Source organism: Ranitomeya imitator, chromosome 6 (genome assembly GCF_032444005.1).
Source record: "Ranitomeya imitator isolate aRanImi1 chromosome 6, aRanImi1.pri, whole genome shotgun sequence".
NCBI classification, from domain to species: domain Eukaryota; kingdom Metazoa; phylum Chordata; class Amphibia; order Anura; family Dendrobatidae; genus Ranitomeya; species Ranitomeya imitator.
The window spans coordinates 325846385-325868229 of record NC_091287.1 but is presented as its reverse complement, the minus strand read 5'-3'; the positions used below and the strand labels follow the sequence as shown (position 1 = coordinate 325868229).

The following is a 21845-nucleotide window of genomic DNA, read 5'->3' as shown; positions in this document are numbered from 1 at the left end:
CCCCCTTCGAGACCCCTTTAATGCTTTCCCAAATTCCCATGCGATATTCCTTCCCCAATTCAAATACAATTGTATAGTATGAACATCATCTATAACATTACTAGAGGAAAAAAGGAGCACTGATCCAATATTATAAAGATACAGTATGAATCTTTAAAGTATTTTATTAATCATATAACAAACTTACATAAACTATGGATAATACAAAATGAGAGACATAGCACGGACACCAAATATTGCACAGCACCACTGAATCATGAACAAATAAGATGGACCATAGGACATTAACACTCTGGATGAAAATAAACTGTCAATCGGGCATGAATAGACATCACCCATAGATGCTCACCAGAGTATATATGTCCGTATATCCGCCAAATTACCACGCTGACATTAATAGCCTCACTAGCAGCCTGATAACCACAGTGAGCACGTATGGCAAACTGTCAACCATCAATGTAACCTACCTACATGCCATATAAAGGTGTATAGATAGCCCACCCACGCCATATATAGACCAAGTATACACATAGGGACATAACCATAAGTCAGAACGTACCTGTGGACATGATAAGTGATGCTCACGCAAAAGAAACACCTCGACGCGCGTTTCGCTGTCAGGCACAGCTTCGTCGGGAGGTACAGTAGCTTAAAAGAAGTCCCCTCTTATAGTGCGCATTTAATTACCTTAATTGGCCGCATGCATATCGGCGCACGTCCACCATGATGCGGCGCCATGGAAAGTACGTCACTCAAGGCGCCCAGCATCCGGTAACGTGACCAGGTCATGTGACCCGGCCATCGCCCGGATTACAGGCCGCCCTGCGAGAGCGCCGTCTCACCATAGCAACGCAGCGCATGCGTAGAGGCGCGCTCACAAGCCACCAACTGCAAACAGAGATTGCATCGTCACGACCACCCACCAGAGACAGTGAGTGGCCCCCGCTACTATAATACACTTTAATGCCGCGGTAAAGATAATGAACCACAAGCTGATGATATAAACACAGCAAAAAATCACAATAACAGGAGATCACAAACGGAAATATACAGAATCACTTGCTATACTAAGAATATACAATATACAATAATTGTTAATAACAACACCATAGAGTAATATATACAGAAACAGCATACCTCAATGCTTGACTAAAGTATGAAAATGCTCATTACTATGTGGTAAAGTACACATTACATGGCACTTATCTTGAGCTATAGGTTAAAGTGACAGTGCATAATGATGGAAATAAAGTGCAGAATAAAGCCTCTAAGGGCTCCATTGTACATTTCTTGCAGATGATGTCCAGTATTCTGAGTGATTCATATAGATATTGTTGAAAATATTTTTAATAGTCCATATACGCATGCAAATAGCCAATATCCACGAGTCCAGGAAGCTCCCGTAGCATAAAAATTCAGTCAATGCAATAGTACCAAAACATTAAAGTGAGAGAATCCTGGAAAAATATGAACGGCACATATAATTAGAGACAATCATAACAAACATACACAAACACTAATAAAACAACAATAAGAACACTAATATTAAAATTCACGCTACTACAAGAAGGGTTTGAAGCTCACATATTCATTTAGGCCCTTAGGGGCAATCGTGTCCAGTACAACCATCCATTTACTTTCTTTTTTTAAAAGTTCTTTTCTATAATTTCCTCTTCTGATACCCAGCTGAACCCGGTCAATACCCATAACCCTTAACAAATTGGGATTGCTTTGGTGACATAACCTGAAGTGTTTGGGAATGGTTTTAAGATGTTCAATCTCATCAGCCTGTGCACCATTTTTAATATCTCTTGCATGCTCCAAAATCCTTACCCGCAATTGACGGGTAGTCATGCCTATGTATATAAGCCCACATGGGCAGTATGCATAGTATATAACGTTTTCAGTTTTACAGTTGATGTTGTAGGTGATAGTAAACGTACGACTATTATTACTGTTGTTAAAAGAAAACCCTCTATCCACAAACCTACAAGCTGAACAATCACCACACTGAAATGACCCCCACCTTGGGCCTGGCCGATTCGAGAAGCTCATAGTTTGTGGTGCCACATAGTGGCTTTTAGTAAGAATATCTTTCAGATTCTTTGAACGTCTCCAAGTGACGGAGGGGTGTGTGGGGATACAACTCGCAAGATCATCATCAGCCCTCAACACCTCCCAATGCTTACGCAAAACTTGCATAATCTGTTGCCATTGTGAGTTGAAGCCTGTTATGAGTCTCACTGGCTGAGCCTCCCGCAAAGTATTACGTTTTGAGCCGGATAGTACTTGCTCTCTAGGCAAAGATTTAGCACGCCTATAACCAGCCCTTATAACTTTATGGTTATACCCTCTATCTTTCAAATTAGCCGTCAAAATTTTTGCTTGGTGCTCAAAACTATTGTCATCAGAGCATATCCTCTTCATCCGCAGAAATTGACTATTGGGTATAGATTTAAAGACCTGCGGGTGATGGGCTGAGGATGCGTGTAAAAGGGTATTTGTCGCAGTTACCTTGCAGTAGACATCAGTTGTAAGGTAGCCACCCAGGTCCTTCTTTATACAGATGTCCAAAAACTCCACCTGTTCTTTGCTGTAATGCCATGTCAAATGGATGTTGTACGGATTTAAATTGAGTCTATCAAGAAAAGAAATTAATGAGGACTCCGACCCCTGCCATATAAACAAAATATCGTCGATATATCTCGACCACGAGACGACGGCATCAATACCCTCCAGATTTTGAACAACCTCCCTTTCCCACAGCCCCAGGAACAGATTTGCGTATGAGGGCGCACAAGTCGCCCCCATCGCAGTTCCCTGGAGCTGTAGGAAATAGCGGTCTTTGAAAACAAAAAAATTATGAGTAGGGGAAAAATGTAAAAGGGTCATAACAAAATCAATTAAATCTAAGTCAAAATTAGTCATATCAAGAAAGGACCTCGATGCCGCGATCCCGTGGTCATGACCTATCGACATATAAAGAGCCTCGACATCACAAACTACTAAAAACATATCACGTTCCAATTGCACCTGAGATAACCGTTTCAAGACATCCGTGGTGTCTTTCACGAAAGACGGAAGGGTTTCTACACATTGTTGTAAATAAAAATCTACAAATCTGCAGATATTTTCCGTCAGACTCCCCACCCCCGATACAATTGGGCGACCCGGAGGATTGTTCCTATTCTTATGGATCTTAGGTGTAAAATAAAGTGTGGGGATCACCGGAAAAGCTGTCGTCAGTCCCTCCATCATCTTAAATGATATTACCCCTTGATCTACCCCCTGTTGTAACAATGTATCCAGTTCTGATTTAAAGGAATCCATGGGGTTTGTCATCAGTCTTTTATAGCAACGTGTCACATTCAATTTACTTTACCACATAGTAATGAGCATTTTCATACTTTAGTCAAGCATTGAGGTATGCTGTTTCTGTATATATTACTCTATGGTGTTGTTGTTAACAATTATTGTATATTGTATATTCTTAGTATAGCAAGTGATTCTGTATATTTCCGTTTGTGATCTCCTGTTATTGTGATTTTTTGCTGTGTTTATATCATCAGCTTGTGGTTCATTATCTTTACCGCGGCATTAAAGTGTATTATAGTAGCGGGGGCCACTCACTGTCTCTGGTGGGTGGTCGTGACGATGCAATCTCTGTTTGCAGTTGGTGGCTTGTGAGCGCGCCTCTACGCATGCGCTGAGTTGCTATGGTGAGACGGCGCTCTCGCAGGGCGGCCTGTAATCCGGGCGATGGCCGGGTCACATGACCTGGTCACGTTACCGGATGCTGGGCGGCTTGAGTGACGTACTTTCCATGGCGCCGCATCATGGTGGACGTGCGCCGATATGCATGCGGCCAATTAAGGTAATTAAATGCGCACTATAAGAGGGGACTTATTTTAAGCTACTGTACCTCCCGACGAAGCTGTGCCTGACAGCGAAACGTGCGTCGAGGTGTTTCTTTTGCGTGAGCATCACTGTTATCATGTCCACAGGTACGTTCTGACTTATGGTTATGTCCCTATGTGTATACTTGGTCTATATAGGGCGTGGGTGGGCTATCTATACACCTTTATATGGCATGTAGGTAGGTTACACTGATGGTTGACAGTTTGCCATACGTGCTCACTGTGGTTATCAGGCTGCTAGTGAGGCTATTAATGTCAGCGTGGTAATTTGGCGGATATACGGACATATATACTCTGGTGAGCATCTATGGGTGATGTCTATTCGTCTGTTAATGTCCTATGGTCCATCTTATTTGTTCATGATTCAGTGGTGCTGTGCAATATTTGGTGTCCGTGCTATGTCTCTCATTTTGTATTATCCATAGTTTATGTAAGTTTGTTATATGATTAATAAAATACTTTAAAGATTCATACTGTATCTTTATAATATTGGATCAGTGCTCCTTCTTTTTTTCCTCTAGTAGTCTTACGTTAGTTTGGAAGGGATCCCTGGTAATATAGTGAGGAACTTAATTGGTGTGATGATCATCTATAACATTATGCATCCTCCCCACAATTCTAATTCCATTCTATCCATGGCTGCCAAATCTTTTGAAATACATCTAGTTTATTTCTCTTAGTATAGATACTTTTTTCCAATAAAATTATATGGTCCGCCTGCGTAAGAAAGTCTCGTCTAGTCGGAGGCTCCTCCCTGATCCAGAACCGAGTCATCAATTTCCTTGCTCTGAATAACAGTCTAGCAATCGCCAGTTTAACCATAGATACCGCTGCTATTTCTTCCACATAGCCTAATATACAGACCAAAGGGTCTCTGGGAATGACGCACCTATATACCAATTCAATCCGATTCAATACAACTGTCCAGAAGGCAGACAATCTAGGGCAGTGCCACAGCATGTGTAACATGTCTGCCTGTTCCTGCGAACATCGTGGACACTCGGAATCAGACCTCAAACCCATCTTGAACAGTCTGTCGGGAGTTCTGTAAGCTCTATGAATCACATATAATTGAGACATCCTCCCAGGTTCGCTCATAGAGATCTTAGTCACATATTCTAAAATAGATTCCCATCTATCATCATTTATCTCTCCCAATTCAGCTTCCCATTTCACTCTAGATTTGATGGGATGTTTGGCTAGAAAGGTGAATAATAAATCTCTATACACTTCTGAAATTGCCCCCCTTGTCCCGCTGTTCTCCAAAATGGAAGCCAGCGTGATATCAATCTGGATCTCAATAAGTTTTCTCCGACATTGCGACCGATACGCATGCTGAATTCTTTTATAATGATATAAATTTAAATGTGATAACTGGAATTCTGTTTGTAACTCCACAAATGACTTAAGTCCCCCTTGACCCAGTAGCTGACCCATCTTTCTAATTCCTGCCTCTCTCCATGGCCCATATCCTTCCATTTGCTTAAATTCTTGTAAGTTTATATTATCCCATATAGGTGAGTATTTGGTAAGGCCCGTGACACCCCTAATCTGTTTAACTTTTTCCCATACCTTATGAATTAGGAGAACAGTAGGAAACCGAGAACCCAGTTTCAAAAATTGCCCCCCTTCCAAACTCTCACCCAGAGGCCATTTTCCCATCAAATATCTCAAACTACTGGGCGATTGCCCCTTTCCCATCTCCTCCCCCCATCCTCCAATATGCTGGCATTGTGCTGATAAAAAATATACCCAAGGGTTAGGGAGCGCCAAGCCCCCTTCCGCCTTTGGCCTCTGCAAAGTTTCTTGTTTAAACCTTGGGTTTTTCCCCCCCATATTAGTTCACCAAACAGCGATTTAATTTTTTGGAACCTACTCTGCGGAATCCAAATTGGAGAATTATGCAGTACATATAACAACTGCGGCATCACAATCATCTTCAAACGGTTCACTCTTCCAATTAGAGAGAGATGTAGTTTGTTCCACGGTGAAATTTTGGTACGTATTTTTTGTAGCAGAGGGCTTAGATTAAGTTCTTCAAACCTCGTCAGAGGAAGGGTGATTTGTATCCCCAAATATTTAAATTTCGAAACTACCTTCAATTTTGCTGACATTTCCACCTCCTCAGTACCCTTTTCTACCTCATCAATGGGCATAATGCACTATTTGTCCCAATTTATTTTGAGTCCAGAGAATTCCCCAAATTCCTCAATTAATGCCACCGCGTTATCCAGATTCTCCCGAGTCCCCCCAAAATAACAAAATATCGTCAGCATACAGAGACACCTTCTCCTCCTTCATTCCATAGACAAATCCTTTTATCTCTCGTGCCTCCCTTATTTTAGCGGCCAAGGGTTCCACAGCTAGGGCAAATAGCAACGGAGACAATGGGCACCCCTGCCTTGTACCCCTATGCAATGAGAAACTATCAGATAATTTATTATTTACTCTAATTTTTGCCATTGGAGAGGAGTATAGCAACCCCACCCAAGATATAAACTTAGGCCCGAAACCAAGGCACAACAGAACCGACCACAAGTAATTCCATTCTACACAATCAAAGGCCTTATGGGCATCCAAAGACACCACCACACTCTTTCCAGCATTTTCGGCTGGAATTTGCATATTTAAATATAGTCTCCTTAAATTGATTGCTGTAGATTTGTTGGGCATAAATCCAGATTGATCTGGGTGGATTACTTTATCAATCACATGGGTTAGTCTGTTGGCCAAGGCCTTCGCCAAAATCTTTATATCCCCTGTAAGGAGTGAGATTGGTCTGTAGGACTCCGGATTCAGCGGATCCTTATCAGCTTTAGGAATGACCACAACAATGGCCTCTCTCATAGATGTAGGTAGTATTCCCCTCTCCAACTACTCATTAAAGGGAACCTGTCACCCCGAAAATCGCGGGTGAGGTAATCCCACCGGCATCAGGGGCTTATCTGCAGCATTCTGTAATGCTGTAGATAAGCCCCCGATGTTACCTGAGAAAGGAGAAAAAGACGTTATATTATACTCACCCAGGGGCAGTCCCGCTGCTGGTCAGGTCGGATGGGCGTCTCCGGTCCGCTCCGGCGCCTCCTATCTTCTTTCCATGACGTCCTCTTTTGATCTTCAGCCACGGCTCCGGAGCAGGCGTACTTTGCTCTGCCCTCTTGAGGGCAGAGGATAGTACTGCAGTGCGCAGGCGCCGGAAAGGTCAGAGGCCCGGCGCCTGCGCACTGCAGTACTTTGTCTGCCCTCAACAGGGCAGAGCAAAGTACGCCTGCGCCGGAGCCATGGCTGAAGATCAGAAGAGGACGTCATGGAAAGAAGATAGGAGGCGCCGCAGCGGACCAGAGACGCCCATCCGACCTGACCAGCAGCGGGACCGCCCCTGGGTGAGTATAATCTAACGTCTTTTTCTCCTTTTTCAGGTAACATCGGGGGCTTATCTACAGCATTACAGAATGCTGCAGACAAGCCCCTGATGCCGGTGGGATTACCTCACCCGCGATTTTCGGGGTGACAGGTTCCCTTTAAATACCTTCTCCAATTTAGTTATTATTTCTTCATTAAAAATGTTGTACACCTCTATCGGAATGCCATCCGCCCTCGGGGCCTTATTACCCACCAGTGCCACTCTCAGTTCCTCCGCTGCCATCGGCCTATCCATCCATTCTCTATCCTCCTCACCTAGTCTAGGAAGCTTAATCGCACTCCTATACCTGTTCATCTCCTCTTGACCTTTATGTATCTTAGAGGAGTATAACTCACTGTAAAATTGTTTAAATACATCCAAAATTTGATCCCCTTGTGTAACCACATTACCTTCCTTTGTTTTAATTGCGTATACATGTGAGGATTCCCGTTGTGCCGAAGCTACGACTGAGAGCAGGTGCCCCACTTTCTCACCCTCCGCATAGAATGCCTCATTCTGAAATGCCCGCAATCTCTCTGCCTTACGGATGTGAAGTTTATTAACCTCCGACTGGGCCACTCTCATGCGGGTCTGCGTAGCTTTGGAACACTGTGCCCCCAATGCCTCCTCCGCTGCCCTTAATTCCTCCATCACTGCTTTATCTAGTTTATGAGACCTAGTCTTAAATCGAGATACTTCTCTGAATAAGATCCCTCTCAAAAACGCCTTCATAGTATCCCAAACTATATGACCCTCTGCACTACCTTCGTTTATCCTAAGGAATTCACCCAGTTCCTCTCCTATCTTTTCCATATCCAGCAACCGTAACCAAAAGGGGTGAATTTTCCATCCCATACCTGCCAACCTCCCCTGTTCTCCCAATTGTAGAGATACCATCAGAGGACAATGATCCGATAGAACTCTGGGCAAATATTCCACTTCCTGCACCAAGTTATCCATCCCTTCATTTCCCAAAGCCAGATCAATGCGAGACAAGGAACCATACGTCGCCGAGTAGCACGAGTAAGTGTAGTTCTCCATATTTCGAACTCTCCACAAGTCTATCCATCCAATTTCCCTCATGTAGTTTCCAAAAGGTGTTACATTCCCTTCCTCTCTATTCCCTGTATGTTTGCCCCTATCCCAATGATCATTTGCAATATTATTCACGTCTCCTATTACAAGCAACGGGACTCCAGTCCATTTCCCTGATATGTCCAGAATTTCCTGTATCTTTTTTCCCGAAAACGGTGGAGGGATATATAAAGACACTATACATAATAATCTATGCAATATCTTACATACAATAAACACGTATTGCCCGTCTTTGTCTATTATAACCTCCACTTCTTCATATGGAGTAGAAGTGTGGATTAATACTGACACTCCCCTAATCACTGTTGTTCATAGTTTGATAGAACATATATATTTGAGTAACATTTATAAAATTCATATGAAAGTTCAATTATGAAATATTAATAAAATTTTTTTTTTTAAAAGCTGGAGTCGGTACATTTCTACTGACTCCAACCAAAACTAACTCTTCGACTCCACAGCCCTGGTTATAGGTCCCTTTCTCTGGTGTCCCCACGGAGCCCAGGAATCCTGCTTCCTACATGCCAGGAATCCAGGCCACATCGAGAGATTTCCGATTTTGAGCCGAATCACAGATCAATGTCTCCAATACAGATCTGTGAGTCAGTAAAATAAAATCGGACAGAAGGCTGATGTTATCCGAACTGCATCCCAGTGCAGTCTGTTTTCATGAGTGATAGGAAAAGCTTGACTAAACATTTCTTTCGCAAAATAAAAAAATAATGAAACTAATGGTCAAAACTTACTAACTGAGAAAAAATGCTGATGAAAATCGGTCCGTTCTGAGTTTGACACAAATCACTGTCATAAGAAACCCTAACTGGGTAAAAGGGAAGCATGTAAATCCGTTCTCCTTGGTTTAGAAAAAATACTAAAAGTAATTATGATCTTTCTATAATGAGGTGTTCTGAAAGTGCTATTTTGACTGCAGTCCTGGAAAATTACCATAACTTGAAATATTTGTTTTCTGTGCAGATCCCAGAAAATGTTACTGATACTGCAGATAATTCATCCAAAAGGAAAAAGGTAAGACTTGAGGATATCATTTAATTATTATGAATACGTGGTAAAAATTGAAGTTTTTTTTTTCTCTTTTCTTTTTAAGATTGTAAGGCTAGGGTCACATTGCGTTAGTGCAACCCGTTTAGCGCTAGCGGGTTGCGCTAACGCAATGTTTTTAATGTGGCCGCGTCCCGGGGTCGCGGTAACGTCCCCGTTCTCGCAGATCCCCGATCTGCGAGAGCGGGGAACGGACCGCGGGCGCGCCTCGGACGCTGCGAGCAGCGTCCGCGGCGCGCCAGGAAACACCGGCGCGTCGCTAGCGCGGGCCGAACATGGCACGCGCTAGTGCTGCGCGTTCCCATTGCCGTAAATGGGCGCGCTAACGGACGCGTTGCACGGCGTTAATTTCGCCGTGCAACGCTGTCCGTTAGCGCTTTCCCATTAACGCAATGGGAACCAAGCCTTAGATTCCAACAAAAACTTACTTATCTATGACTGAGGTAATGAAGTCTTGCTTGACTGGTTGCTTATCCCACAGTGGTGGGCATACTATAATTCTAGGGATTGGTGTGGTCTTAACAGCCACATCCCAGTTTTATTGGGTGTTTTTTATTACCGTATACCAAACCGCTGCATGACCATCTCTACCCTCACCTACTGTATTCTCACCCATCCCTTGTAGATTGTGAGCCCTCGCGGGCAGGGTCCTCATTCCTCCTGTACCAGTTATGACTTGTATTGTTTAAGATTATTGTACTTGTTTTCATTATGTATACCCCTCCTCACATGTAAAGCGCCATGGAATAAATGGCGCTATAACAATAAATAATAATAGTATATACTCGAGTATAAGCCGACCCGAGTATAAGCCGACCCCCCTAATTTTGCCACAAAAAACTGGGAAAACTTATTGACTCGAGTATAAGCCTAGGGTGGAAAATGCAGCAGCTACCGGTGAATTTCAAAAATAAAAATAGATGCTCCATACCGTTCATTATGGCCCCATAGCTGTGCCATATAGTGCTCTGCACCGTTCATTATTGCCCCATAGCTGTGCCATATAGTGCTCTGCACCGTTCATTCTTGCCCCATAGCTGTGCCATATAGTGCTCTGCACCATTCATTCTTGCCCCACAGCTGTGCCATATAGTGCTTTGCACCGTTCATTCTTGCCCCATAGCTGTGCCATATAGTGCTATGTGGCAATAATGAACGGTGCAGAGCACTATATGGCACAGCTATGGGGCAAGAATGAACGGAGCAGAGCACTATATGGCACAGCTATGGGGCAAGAATGAACGGTGCAGAGCACTATATGGCACAGATATGGGGCAATAATGAACGGTGCAGAGCCCTATATGGCACAGCTATGGGGCAATAATGAACGGTGCAGAGCACTATATGGCACAGCTTTCTATGGTACATCTATGGGGAAATAATGAACGGTGCAGAGCACTATATGGCACAGCTGTGGGGCCATAATGAACGGTATGGAGCATCTATTTTTATTTTTGAAATTCACCAGTAGCTGCTGCATTTTCCACCCTAGGCTTATACTCGAGTCGAGACCGCATGCGCGGTCGGAAAAAGCGGTCCGTCAGGAGCAAAAAACGTTACATGTAGCGTTTTTTGCTCCCGACGGTCCGCCAAAGCACGACGCATCCATCGCAGGACGGATGCGAAGTGTGGCAATCCGTCGCAATGCGTCGTCAATAGAAGTCTATGGGGAAAAAACGCATCCTGCAAGCACTTTTGCAGGATGCGTTTTTTCTGCAAAACGACGCATTGTGACGGATTGAAAGTAGCCTTAAATTATTGGTAATACACTCATGTGATAGGTAATTGTGTAAGTGAAGAAATTATTAGGCAATAAATAACTAAGGCTACTTTCACACTAGCGTTTTCTGCAATCCGTCACAATGCGTCGTTTTGCAGAAAAAACGCATCCTGCAAAAGTGCTTGCAGGATGCGTTTTTTCCCCATAGACTTGCATTGACGACGCATTTGCGACGGATTGCCACAAGTCTCATCTGTCCTGCGATGGATGCGTCATGCTTTGGCGGACCGTCGGGAGCAAAAAACGCTACATGTAACGTTTTTCTCCTGACGGACCGCTTTTTCCGACCGCGCATGCGCGGCCGGAACTCCGCCCCCACCTCCCCGCACCTTACAATGGGGCAGCGGATGCGCCGGAAAAATGCATCCGCTGCCTCCATTGTGCAATGCAGCAAACGCTAGCGTCGGAATCTCTCCCCGACGCATTGCGACGGGGAGAATCCGACGCTAGTGTGAAAGGAGCCTAAGCCTTGACATATCTAGTGCTGTCCAAAAAACAAATTTATTTAGAATTGCCATTATTCCTCTGAGCTGTATATAATATGAGACCCTGAACACCTCACTTTTGTAATTTATGGATTAACAGGGTAGTCTATAACCTGGCTCTTTTTATTAAATGTTCCTTGTTATCAAAGGAACTAATAAATCAATGTAATTTTTATTACGAATCTTTCAGCAGGATTGTGCACAGTAACCTACAGACCGTGTCAGGTCGGCACCGTTATACTGATTAAAATAGTACATAGTTACATAGTACATAGTTATTAAGGTTGAAGGAAGACTTTAAGGCCATCTAGTTCAACCCATAACCTAACCTAACATGCCCTAACATGTTGATCCAGAGGAAGGCAAAAAAAAAAAACCATGTGGCAAATAGTAAGCTCCACTTTGTGGAAAAAAATTCCTTTGATTTTTGATGAAATCAGTCTTGTGGTTGTTGTTTAATCTTTTTTTTTTCAGCTTTGAGTTAATGATATGCTCGTGCTCTGGGGTGGCCTGTAGGGGGTCTTCATGTGGTGCTCTGATTACATATTCATCTGTATGAATTCTGACAGGTCACTGATCCCTCACTGACCTGCCCCCTATTTTACATACTGCGCTTTTGCAGCTCAGTGTGTGGTCTTTAACCCCTTCCCAACATGCGCCGTACTAGTACTGCTCTGCGGGAACTGCTTTCCTGCAAACAGCAGTACCAGTACGGTGCACCAATCGCGCTGCCTCACGATGAACGCTATGGCATTCTGTAATGCTGTAGATTAGCCGCAGATGTTACCTGAAAGAGGAGAAAAAGAGGTTAAATTATACTCACCCAGGGGCGGTCCTGCTCCGATGGGTGTCTCGGGTCCGGAACAGCGCCTCCCATCTTCATTCCATGACGTCCTCTACTGGTCTTCACGCCGCGGCTTTGGCGCAGGCGTACTTTGTCTGCCCTGTTGAGGGCAGAGGAAAGTACTGCAGTGCGCAGGCGCCGGAAAGGTCAGACAGGCCCGGCGCCTGCGCACTGCAGTACTTTGCTCTGCCCTCAAAAGAGCAGACAAAGTACGCCTGCGCTGGAGCCGCTGCGTGAAGACCAGAAGAGGACGTCATGGAATGAAGATGGGAGGCGCCGGAGCGGACCTGAGACACCCATTCGACCAGACCGCAGCGGGACCGCCCCTGGGTGAGTATAATCTAACTTTTTTTTTCTCCTCTTTCAGGATACATCTGGGGCTTATCTACAGCATTACAGAATGCTGTAGATAAGCCCCTGATGACGGTGAGCTTACCTCACCATCGATTTTGGGGGTGACAGGTTCCCTTTAAAGTAGTTTACATAGAGCGAGATCCTGTAACCATTCTTTGAATTTTGTTTGAAAAATAATTTAGTAAAGCATATAAACTGTAAATTATTTTTGTCTGCACATACGGATTGAGCCCTTGCCCATTAAATTAAAACAAATAACATAACTACTGTATATACTCGAGTGTAAGCCGAACCCCCCCTTCCCCCCCTAATTTAGCCACAAAAAGCTGTGAAAACTTAATGACTCGAGTATAAGCCTAGGGTGGGAAATGCAGCAGCTACCGGTAAAAGTCAAAAATAAAAATAGATACCAATAAAAGTAAAATTAATTGAGACATCAGTAGGTTAATTGTTTTTGAATATCCATATTGAATCAGGAGCCCCATATAATGCTCCATACAGTTTATGATGGCCCCATAAGATGCTCCGTGTTAAAATATGCCCCATATAATCCTGCATAAAAGTTAATAATTGCTACATAAGATGCTCCATACAGACACTTGCCCCATATAATGCTCCACAAACGTTAATTATGGCCCTAGAAGATGCTCCATAAAGATATTTACCCCAGTACAGATATTTAACACAGTTTGTGTTTGTTACTGACAAATCAGCATTTAAATTGCTATGCAAATGAGACTTTAGCGCTATTAAAAGGTCTAAATCCTCTCTCATTCCACCTCTACTTAACTCCCAGCACCGCCTCTTCTGCTTTACTGCTTTCAATATGTTCAGTAGGGTTGGCACATGCGGCTTTCCTAGGCATTCCCATGCTGCAAAATATTGCTGTCACAAGCAATTTCCGAGATTGTCCTTTTGGGACATGAAGGGGCCATCCTCCTGCTTGGATTCTTCACCCTGACATATCCTATACTGTGCCCTCCTGTAACCTGTTGCAGGTCATGCCTGTTGATAGAGAAGTACTCCCTTGTCCTACTCACTTGCACAGCTGGAATGCTCAGAGCAGAGTTGGACTTAGCCATATCTACCATTTCTTCTATACCTGTAAGCTTCATACCTGCAGTTTTGAAAGGGTTAACAGGTAGACTATGTGCTTTCTTGTGGGCTAGGAGTGTCTAGAGCAAGTAAACATTCCTGCTATTCAGGAATGAAGATCGGCTGTCCTGGGGCCTATCTGAGGTAACCTGCTTTGCTGGAGCCTCTTCGCCCTTTTTTTTTTTTTTTTTAAGTGCTTGAGCTACAGGGTTACATCTGGTTGCCGGTACCTGCAGTTTCTTCAACAGCGCCATCTTGGGTGGGGGGACGATACTCGGCTTCTATCTCTCGGTTTCACTTTCCTTTAAGCACAATAAAAGGGAGTCTGACACTGCGAGATGGCAGGGGAGCAGTTAAGGTATCTGAGGTAGGTTAGAGTTGTTCCCTATCAGCAGAGCTGGGACACGTGCTCCATGCAGTCAGGCCATGCCTCCTATTGATGGTTTTTTGATCGACGTGACTTTACACGATTTTTGGGATTGAGGGCAAATTGCAAGGGACATGAGGCACTTTTTTTTCCCATTTTAAAATTTACTTTTAGGTATATATTCCCAAGTATTGCTCTCTGAAAACCTTCTGAGTCTTAAATAGATGGCACAAGTACTAAAAGTGGCTGTACGAATAGTAATAGTGTAACCTGACAAGCTCTAATAGCATGAAGAATTGCTATGCTGAATGAGCACTAGAATTGTAGCTTTGTGCCACGTTCAGTATTGGGTCAATATTTGACATCCATATCTGTGAGCCAAAATCAGGAGTGGGTGAAAAATGCATAACTTGTAAATGTCTTTATTATACTTTTTCCTCAGATTGACACACTCCTGGTTTGGTTTACAAATACTGAGGTGAAATACTGAACGTGACCTAATCCATACTCCTCTGTTGCAATCCTTTTGAAAAGAGCAAATGACTATTGTGTAATGTAAAAATGTATGATCAGATAACTCCAAATCCTACTAGAATATTAACATTTTTCGGTGTTAAAATAGCACCAAATGTATAAAATAAAATGCAGACAGGGTAACATACGATGGGTATGCCTCAATTTATAGCATGAACAGGGGCTAGCACATAAAAAAACCTGATACAATAAAGACAACAAGGACAGTAATATTTAAGTCCTAGTCAACCCTTCCTAGTCAGTTTGGCACGTTAATAGCAGCAATATGGTGTCCCCCGCTCAACATGGACTGATCTAAAAAATGCCCAGTTTCATGAATTAATTATGTTCACACATGAGGGCAAACTAATGGGCCACCAATAAGTTACTAGTGGACCTAAAAGAGGAGAATGTTTTGGTTGTCCACGGTCTCTCACTTAGAGATTGTCCACTACTTTTTCGTTGATGTTTCCTTAGGATTTGTCCTCATTAGCAAATAGGTGAACAGATCGGCCATAACTGCTCTACTGTGCAACTACTCCATCTGTTGCTAGTGGCGGCAGCAGGATACTACACTTCTGCTTCCTATTCAAATCAGTAGGAGGCGGATGTGTAGTAACCGGCCGCTGCCACTCTCAGAAGACTGAGCAGCTCCACAATTGAGCAGTTCCGGCCCCAGACACAGAACAGCTGATCGGCCTGGTGTCGGGCTCTGATCAGACATTGATGACCTATCCTAAGGACAGGTCATCAATAATAAAGTCGTTGACAACCTCTTTAAAAGAGGTTGTCCAGGTTTAGCACGAAAGTCTTGTTTATCTTCACAGTGTATTTACTGAACATACATTTCAGTAGGCCAACATTTCAGATTTTAAAATAATTTTTCAAGCTGGTGTTATACAGTATTCTAATACACTGAGATAATGACTCTTCATGGCTGTAAGCCATAATCAACATTAACATAAATAAAAATTTGAAATGGTTCACTCTGTTTGTAATGGCTCTATATAACATACAAGTTTCACTTTTTGTATTGAAGAACTGAAATAAATTAAAATTTTGATGATATTCTAACTTTGTGAGGTGCACCTGTACTTCCCACCACATTCTGCCTGAACATGCATGGAGTTACTCAATTGACTTGTATTGAACGAGGCCGTGCACGTCTAGTTGGCTTGTGGCCGGGATCACCGCCCACTCCTGACACGTTTCCCTTCAATGATTTCAGGTAGTTGATTTGTTGAATATATATATATATATATATATATATATATATATATATATATATATATATATATATAGCAACCTGTAAACCCTATGGAAACCACAAACCGCTGTGCACATGCTGTGGGAAAAAACGCGCAGAAATGCAGCGGTTTATAACCCGCAGCATGTCACTTCTTTGTGCAGAATCCCAGCGATTCTGCACCCATAGAAATGCATTGATCCGCTTACTTCCCGCTTGGGCTGTGCCCACCATGCGGGAAGTAAGCGGATAATGTGCGGGTTATACCCGGGGTGGAGGAGAGGAGACTCTCCTCCAGGCCCCGGGAACCATATTTGTGGTTAAAAAAAGAATTAAAATAAAAAATGTTATACTCACCTCTCAGCGCTGCACGCGGCCGTCCGGTCTCAGGTTTGCTATGCGACCAGGACCTGCGGTGACGTCGCAGTCACATGACCGTGACGTCACGAAGGTCCTTGTCGCACAGCATCTTTGGAACCGGACCGCCGTCTGCAGCGCCGAGGAGATCGGGACGTCAGAGGGTGAGTATATCATTATTTTTTTATTTTTAACATTACTATTGATGCTGCATATGCAGCATCAATAGTAGGAGTAAAATCCCGCAGCGGAACCCGCAGGACAAAATGTGATAAATCTGCAGGGATGCAAATCGATTAATGGCTGCACTCAAAATTAATCTGTGCTAGAGCAAGAAAATGTGTGATACATGAAATGGGAATAGCATAATGGCTTGTGAAATATATGAAAAAAACACATGAGATTCTTAGCACAAGATTTGGCCAAAAGTTGTGAGCCCATCCACCAATCGTCAAGGTAATCTCAGAACGGATGGTTACCTGAGCTGACTGCCTAGTATGAACACTTACCTATGGCTAATAACGTGGTAAAGCCTGCTTTTATAGGAAGCTCAGAACCAACTGTGTTTGGATGTAGTTAAAATCACAGCATGGTGAAGGGCGGGGCGTTCAAGTCAGAAAATATAGTACATAGTAAATATAGAAAAACTGACCGAACAGCAATCTAATAGATTGCTGTTCGGTCAGTTTTTCTATATTTAAATCTGCAGGGATAACTGCAGCGGGTTTGCCCTGCAGATTTATCAAATCCGCTGCGGGAAAACCCGCAGGGACCCGACGCAACGTGTGAACATGGCCTTAGGCTATGTGCACACGTAGGAAATGTGGTGCAGAATTTTCTGCACTAAATCTGCATCTGCAGATTTGATGCAGTTTCTTGTGCAGTTTCTTGTGCAGTTTCTTGTGCAGTTTCTTGTGCAGTTTCTTGTGCAGTTTCTGTGCAGTTAATTGTAAATCAATGTGAAAAAAAGGCTGTGCACATGGTGCAGAAAAATCTGCGCAGAAACGCTGCAGAACTGCACAAAAGAAGCGACGTGCACTTCTTTGAAATCTGCACCATTTATCAAAAAAGATCTCATAAGGGGACGGCTGTGACACAAGCTGTGTTGTGTGACTGTGGTGCCTCCCCCTTATGATGATCCGTTTCAGTACGGAAAAGCGCGCAGTGGGAGTGATGATGATCCATTAGAGAATACTCAGTGCTTGCAAGAAAAGAGTAGAGCAGGAATGGCAGGGACTTTAAGTATATAAGGAAAGCTGTTAATAAATTTCCGGTAGATAAACAAAAAGTATGAAATTCACTTAGCTTCAGGTAACCCCTTTAACCATTTTTTGTGACTTTTTAGATTAAAAGGTTGCATGGCTTTTAAAATTGCTGGGTTTTTTTGGGGGGGGTTGGGGGGCTGGAATACATTTGTGCCAAATCTTAACAATTTTTTGGTAAGTCACAAATGATGAATCTGGAAAAAACCTCTTGAAACCCCTAAACCATGCCCACAGTAGTGAACTGAAGTTAAAACAAGGCAAACACGCATAAAATAAGCTTTGGAAAAAGAGTAAATGGAAACATTAATGTGACAGACACAAAAAACACAAATCCAAAATGTAACTAAAAACAGGCTCTAGTATAATGCTTATTCAAAGTTAAAGAAAAATAAACAATCATTGCAGTAAATCTGCTCTCTGGTCGTGTCTTTGCATCATTTGGGGGATATAATGACCTTCTGATAAATGTGTACCCTACAGTAAGTAAATATAGTACATGTAAATAACATAGGGTACTTGGTTGACTTTTTAAAAAAAATTTTTTTAATCAAGAGTGTAAAAGCCATCCCGCCGCGACAGTGTACCCAGTCAGGATGACCCCAACTCTAAAATAGACAGGGTCACAGCAAAACCCAGACCCTCCCGTGTAAAGCTGTATAGACAAAATGACAAGCCTAAATGGGGGTAGCCATGCCCCTGTATGTACAAAAACCTAAAACAAACCAAAGAAATGAGCCCGAATGCATGTTGGTCTAAGTGCAGTGTGTAGGTGCACATTCACAGTGTGGCTTTTAACGGCAGAATTTGGAATAAAAACCAAATGAACAACTACTCTGCAATAAGTAAATAAATAGTACATGTTAATAACATGGGCTACTCTGTTGACCCATACATTGATGTCTGAAAGGTTTGATTGAATGCATTGGTGTGGTGACAGGGTGTGTAAGAGCACATTGTAGTACAGTGTGGGGCACATGTGGATGTTACAGCAGTTGTTCTTGGGCTATGTCTTGTGTTCGCAGCTGTTACAGAGAAAAATTGCCCATTCATCAGTGTTTGGGTTTGTACGTGAGCACACTGTACATGCTTGAATGATGACTAGTGAGTGTCAAAAATATATCATATGTCCATCTGAGGATTTAAGTGGAATTTCATGTTAGTACACTAATGATTCTTTACTCTGTAGTTAATATGCACTGAATTCTTGCGGAAACCTCTCACTAATGGTTTTCACACATCCTAGGTCGAAGCCTCCTACCCTCCAGTGAAGAAGCTTGTGACCCCAAAGTCTGTTTCGGTCTCTGCCAATGCATCTTTATACATCAAACCTTCACTAACGTCATCCTCTATAGCAAATGCGAGCAGTCGCCGAACTCAAGGAAGCGACAAGCACAAAGTAAGTGTTTCCTAGATGAGGATTGAGGTCTGCTTGTCTTACCAAATCTCTTACTTGCTAATATGATTTTTCAGTGGAGAAAAAAATTCTTATGAAAACAAGAAACAAGTATCATCCTATTTCACATTCTCTTTTATCGATAAAGCACCACAAGTTTTTTTCATAAAGCTTTTACTAGTGTACAATGAGGTTACTCCATTTCAGAGACATTCACACTTCTTATGGAGAGCAATGTGTGAAATCTCTGCTTGCAGTTCAACTGGGCATTTCTTTAGAGTCTTTTCTGGGGGTGTGCACTTTCACCTCTCCTTGACCCTGGCAATCACACCTTGACCGCGTCTTTGTTTGAGATGCCGCCGAGCTGTGATTGGCAGTGTCTGATAGGAGGAAGAGGGGGAAATCTAGAGAAGACTCTGAATAAACAAAACACCCAGTTGGGCTAAAAGCAGAGATTTCATATATTGTGCTACATACAGCGAGAAACAGAAAAGAGCGGCAGATTCATAAAAGTGCAGGGATTTTTACAACACATTTGGCTCAAATTTTTGATCAAGTGCCAGGTCCACCTTAAAGTGATTTATATTTGACATTTTTCTTGTGAATTGTCATTAAGCCAAGTTATAACAGCTGTCTATAGAGATCAGTAATAGGCTTAAATGAATTAATTTAACTCTATGGGGGGAGAAGCTGCAGCTATTGTCAGCTATAGATTATCACAGTGTGTAGAAATTGACTAAATATGGAAAGGATATATCATTGCACTACCTGCTGAAGGATTTCATTATTATTTAAGCCAAATTATATTGGAGCACAAAGGAAGCAACTGATCTAAACTTTTTATATTTCAATTATGCTTGCCTTCCCTTATGTAAAAGTTAGAAATGTCAGAGAAAAGAGGGAGACACAAAAGCGCAAATAGGGTCTTATCAAACGTTACACAAAGTTGCCCACCAAGAGAACTACTCACCTGGTGAGATTGAAGGAAGGACATATATTAATGGCGGCTGCTGCAGATCCACAGGTCAGTGCAGGACCTGATTGAAACACACACTTAGGTAGGAGACAAAAGGATCATCCCCGCGCTGCCGTAAGAAAAATTCCAAAAATTGTAGAGGTTTCAACGTGGTTTATTCTACGTGTTTCAGGGTTCAGGTGACCCCTTCATCAGGACAAACCCCAAATATTGTACAAGAGTCATAGGTATACAGGGTTTAAGTACACGTCAGCATTTGGAAGCGACGCCCAATGGATCAGATAACACCCAGTGTCAGAGTTCAGGCTCATCAGGAAGTTCACATGACAAGATTAAAAATCATCAGAGAAATACAAATTGATATTTTACTGAGAGTGGAACCGAGCTCACATCGGAAAAAAATGAAACATTCAGAGGTGAAGGCATTTACTTTGAGCTACTGAGCTGGAAGGATAGACTCTTGGAGAACACAGGTTGCCAGTGTTGAACCATAGTTAAAATACTTTATTAATAAATATTAAAATAATTTTTTTATATTAAAAGTGGAAATGTGTTTGTCAAATTATTTGGGAGTATGTCATACCACAAAAAGAAATAATTAAGAAACGGGGAGTTAAAGGGCCACTGTCACCCCCTCCAGCCGTTATAAACTAAAAGAGCCACCTTGTGCAGCAGTAATGCTGCATTCTAACAAGGTGGCTCTTTTAGTTTTTGTTTCTGTTATTCCCATAATAATTGTATTTATAATTCTGCTGAAATACCTATCTTTGTCCATGGAGGCGGGACTGAAGCCTCCTCTTAGAAGCGCCCAACTGCCGTTACTCATCTCTTGTGTAGATTTTCGCCGCCCCCTCAGCACTGTTATTGTGTGAATTCCGGCGCCTGCGCTCTACTCTTCTGCCTTGCGCAGGCGCATAGAGCATTTGCCGTCCTAGCGCTGGTGCCGGGTTCCGTTCTGCGCCTGTGCGGTCAGTGCGGCCAGCCTGTTCCTGAATCCCCGCCCCGCACGGTGTTATGCATTATGCACAGTGTGGGGCTGGGATTCCTAGGCATGCGCACTGTGCTTCTCAGACGCTCCCCAGGTCCCCCGCCTTTCAGCGTTGCCGGAATATACAGGTATCCTTGCCGGCGTTTGGAACAGCCGCACAGAACAACCCTGGAAGGCGGGGGACCTGTGGAGCGTCTGAGAAGCGCAGTGCGCATGCCCAGGAATCCCAGCCCCGCACTGTGCATACTGCATAACACAGTGCGGGGCGGGGATTCAGGAACAGGCTGGCCGCACTGACCGCACAGGCGCAGAACGGAACCCGGCACCAGCACTAGGACGGCAAATGCTCTATGCGCCTGCGCAAGGCAGAAGAGTAGAGCGCAGGCGCCGGAATTCACACAATAACAGTGCTGAGGGGGCGGCGAAAATCTACACAAGAGATGAGTAACGGCAGTTGGGCGCTTCTAAGAGGAGGCTTCAGTTCCACCTCCATGGACAAAGATAGGTATTTCAGCAGAATTTAAATACATTTATTGTGGGAATAACGGAAACAAAAACTAAAAGAGCCACCTTGTTAGAATGCAGCATTACTGCTGCACAAGGTGGCTCTTTTAGTTTATAACGGCTGGAGGGGGGTGACAGTGGCCCTTTAAAACGCTGGAGCATACACCAAATGAAGATCACGTCACTAGGAGTGAGAGAAAATGG

At 43.2% G+C, this 21845-nt stretch overlaps 1 protein-coding gene and 1 long non-coding RNA gene across 3 annotated transcripts in view; one reads left to right on the top strand and one right to left on the bottom strand.

Annotated features, from left to right (window-relative positions):
• NUP153 (nucleoporin 153) overlaps positions 1-21845 on the top strand; it is an 89606-nt gene that overhangs the window by 37437 nt on the left and 30324 nt on the right. For both annotated transcript variants that reach the window (XM_069730838.1, XM_069730837.1), the window contains exons 8-9: positions 9391-9441; positions 19024-19176. In XM_069730838.1, the coding sequence (XP_069586939.1) occupies positions 9391-9441; positions 19024-19176 (204 nt within the window). The remainder of the gene's footprint in view (positions 1-9390; positions 9442-19023; positions 19177-21845) is intronic.
• On the bottom strand, positions 1332-20274 carry LOC138642581 (uncharacterized). The gene is made up of 3 exons (XR_011314064.1): positions 20144-20274; positions 2515-2638; positions 1332-1457 (listed from the first exon to the last, which is right to left on the bottom strand). It is a non-coding gene; the product is annotated as an uncharacterized lncRNA (long non-coding RNA).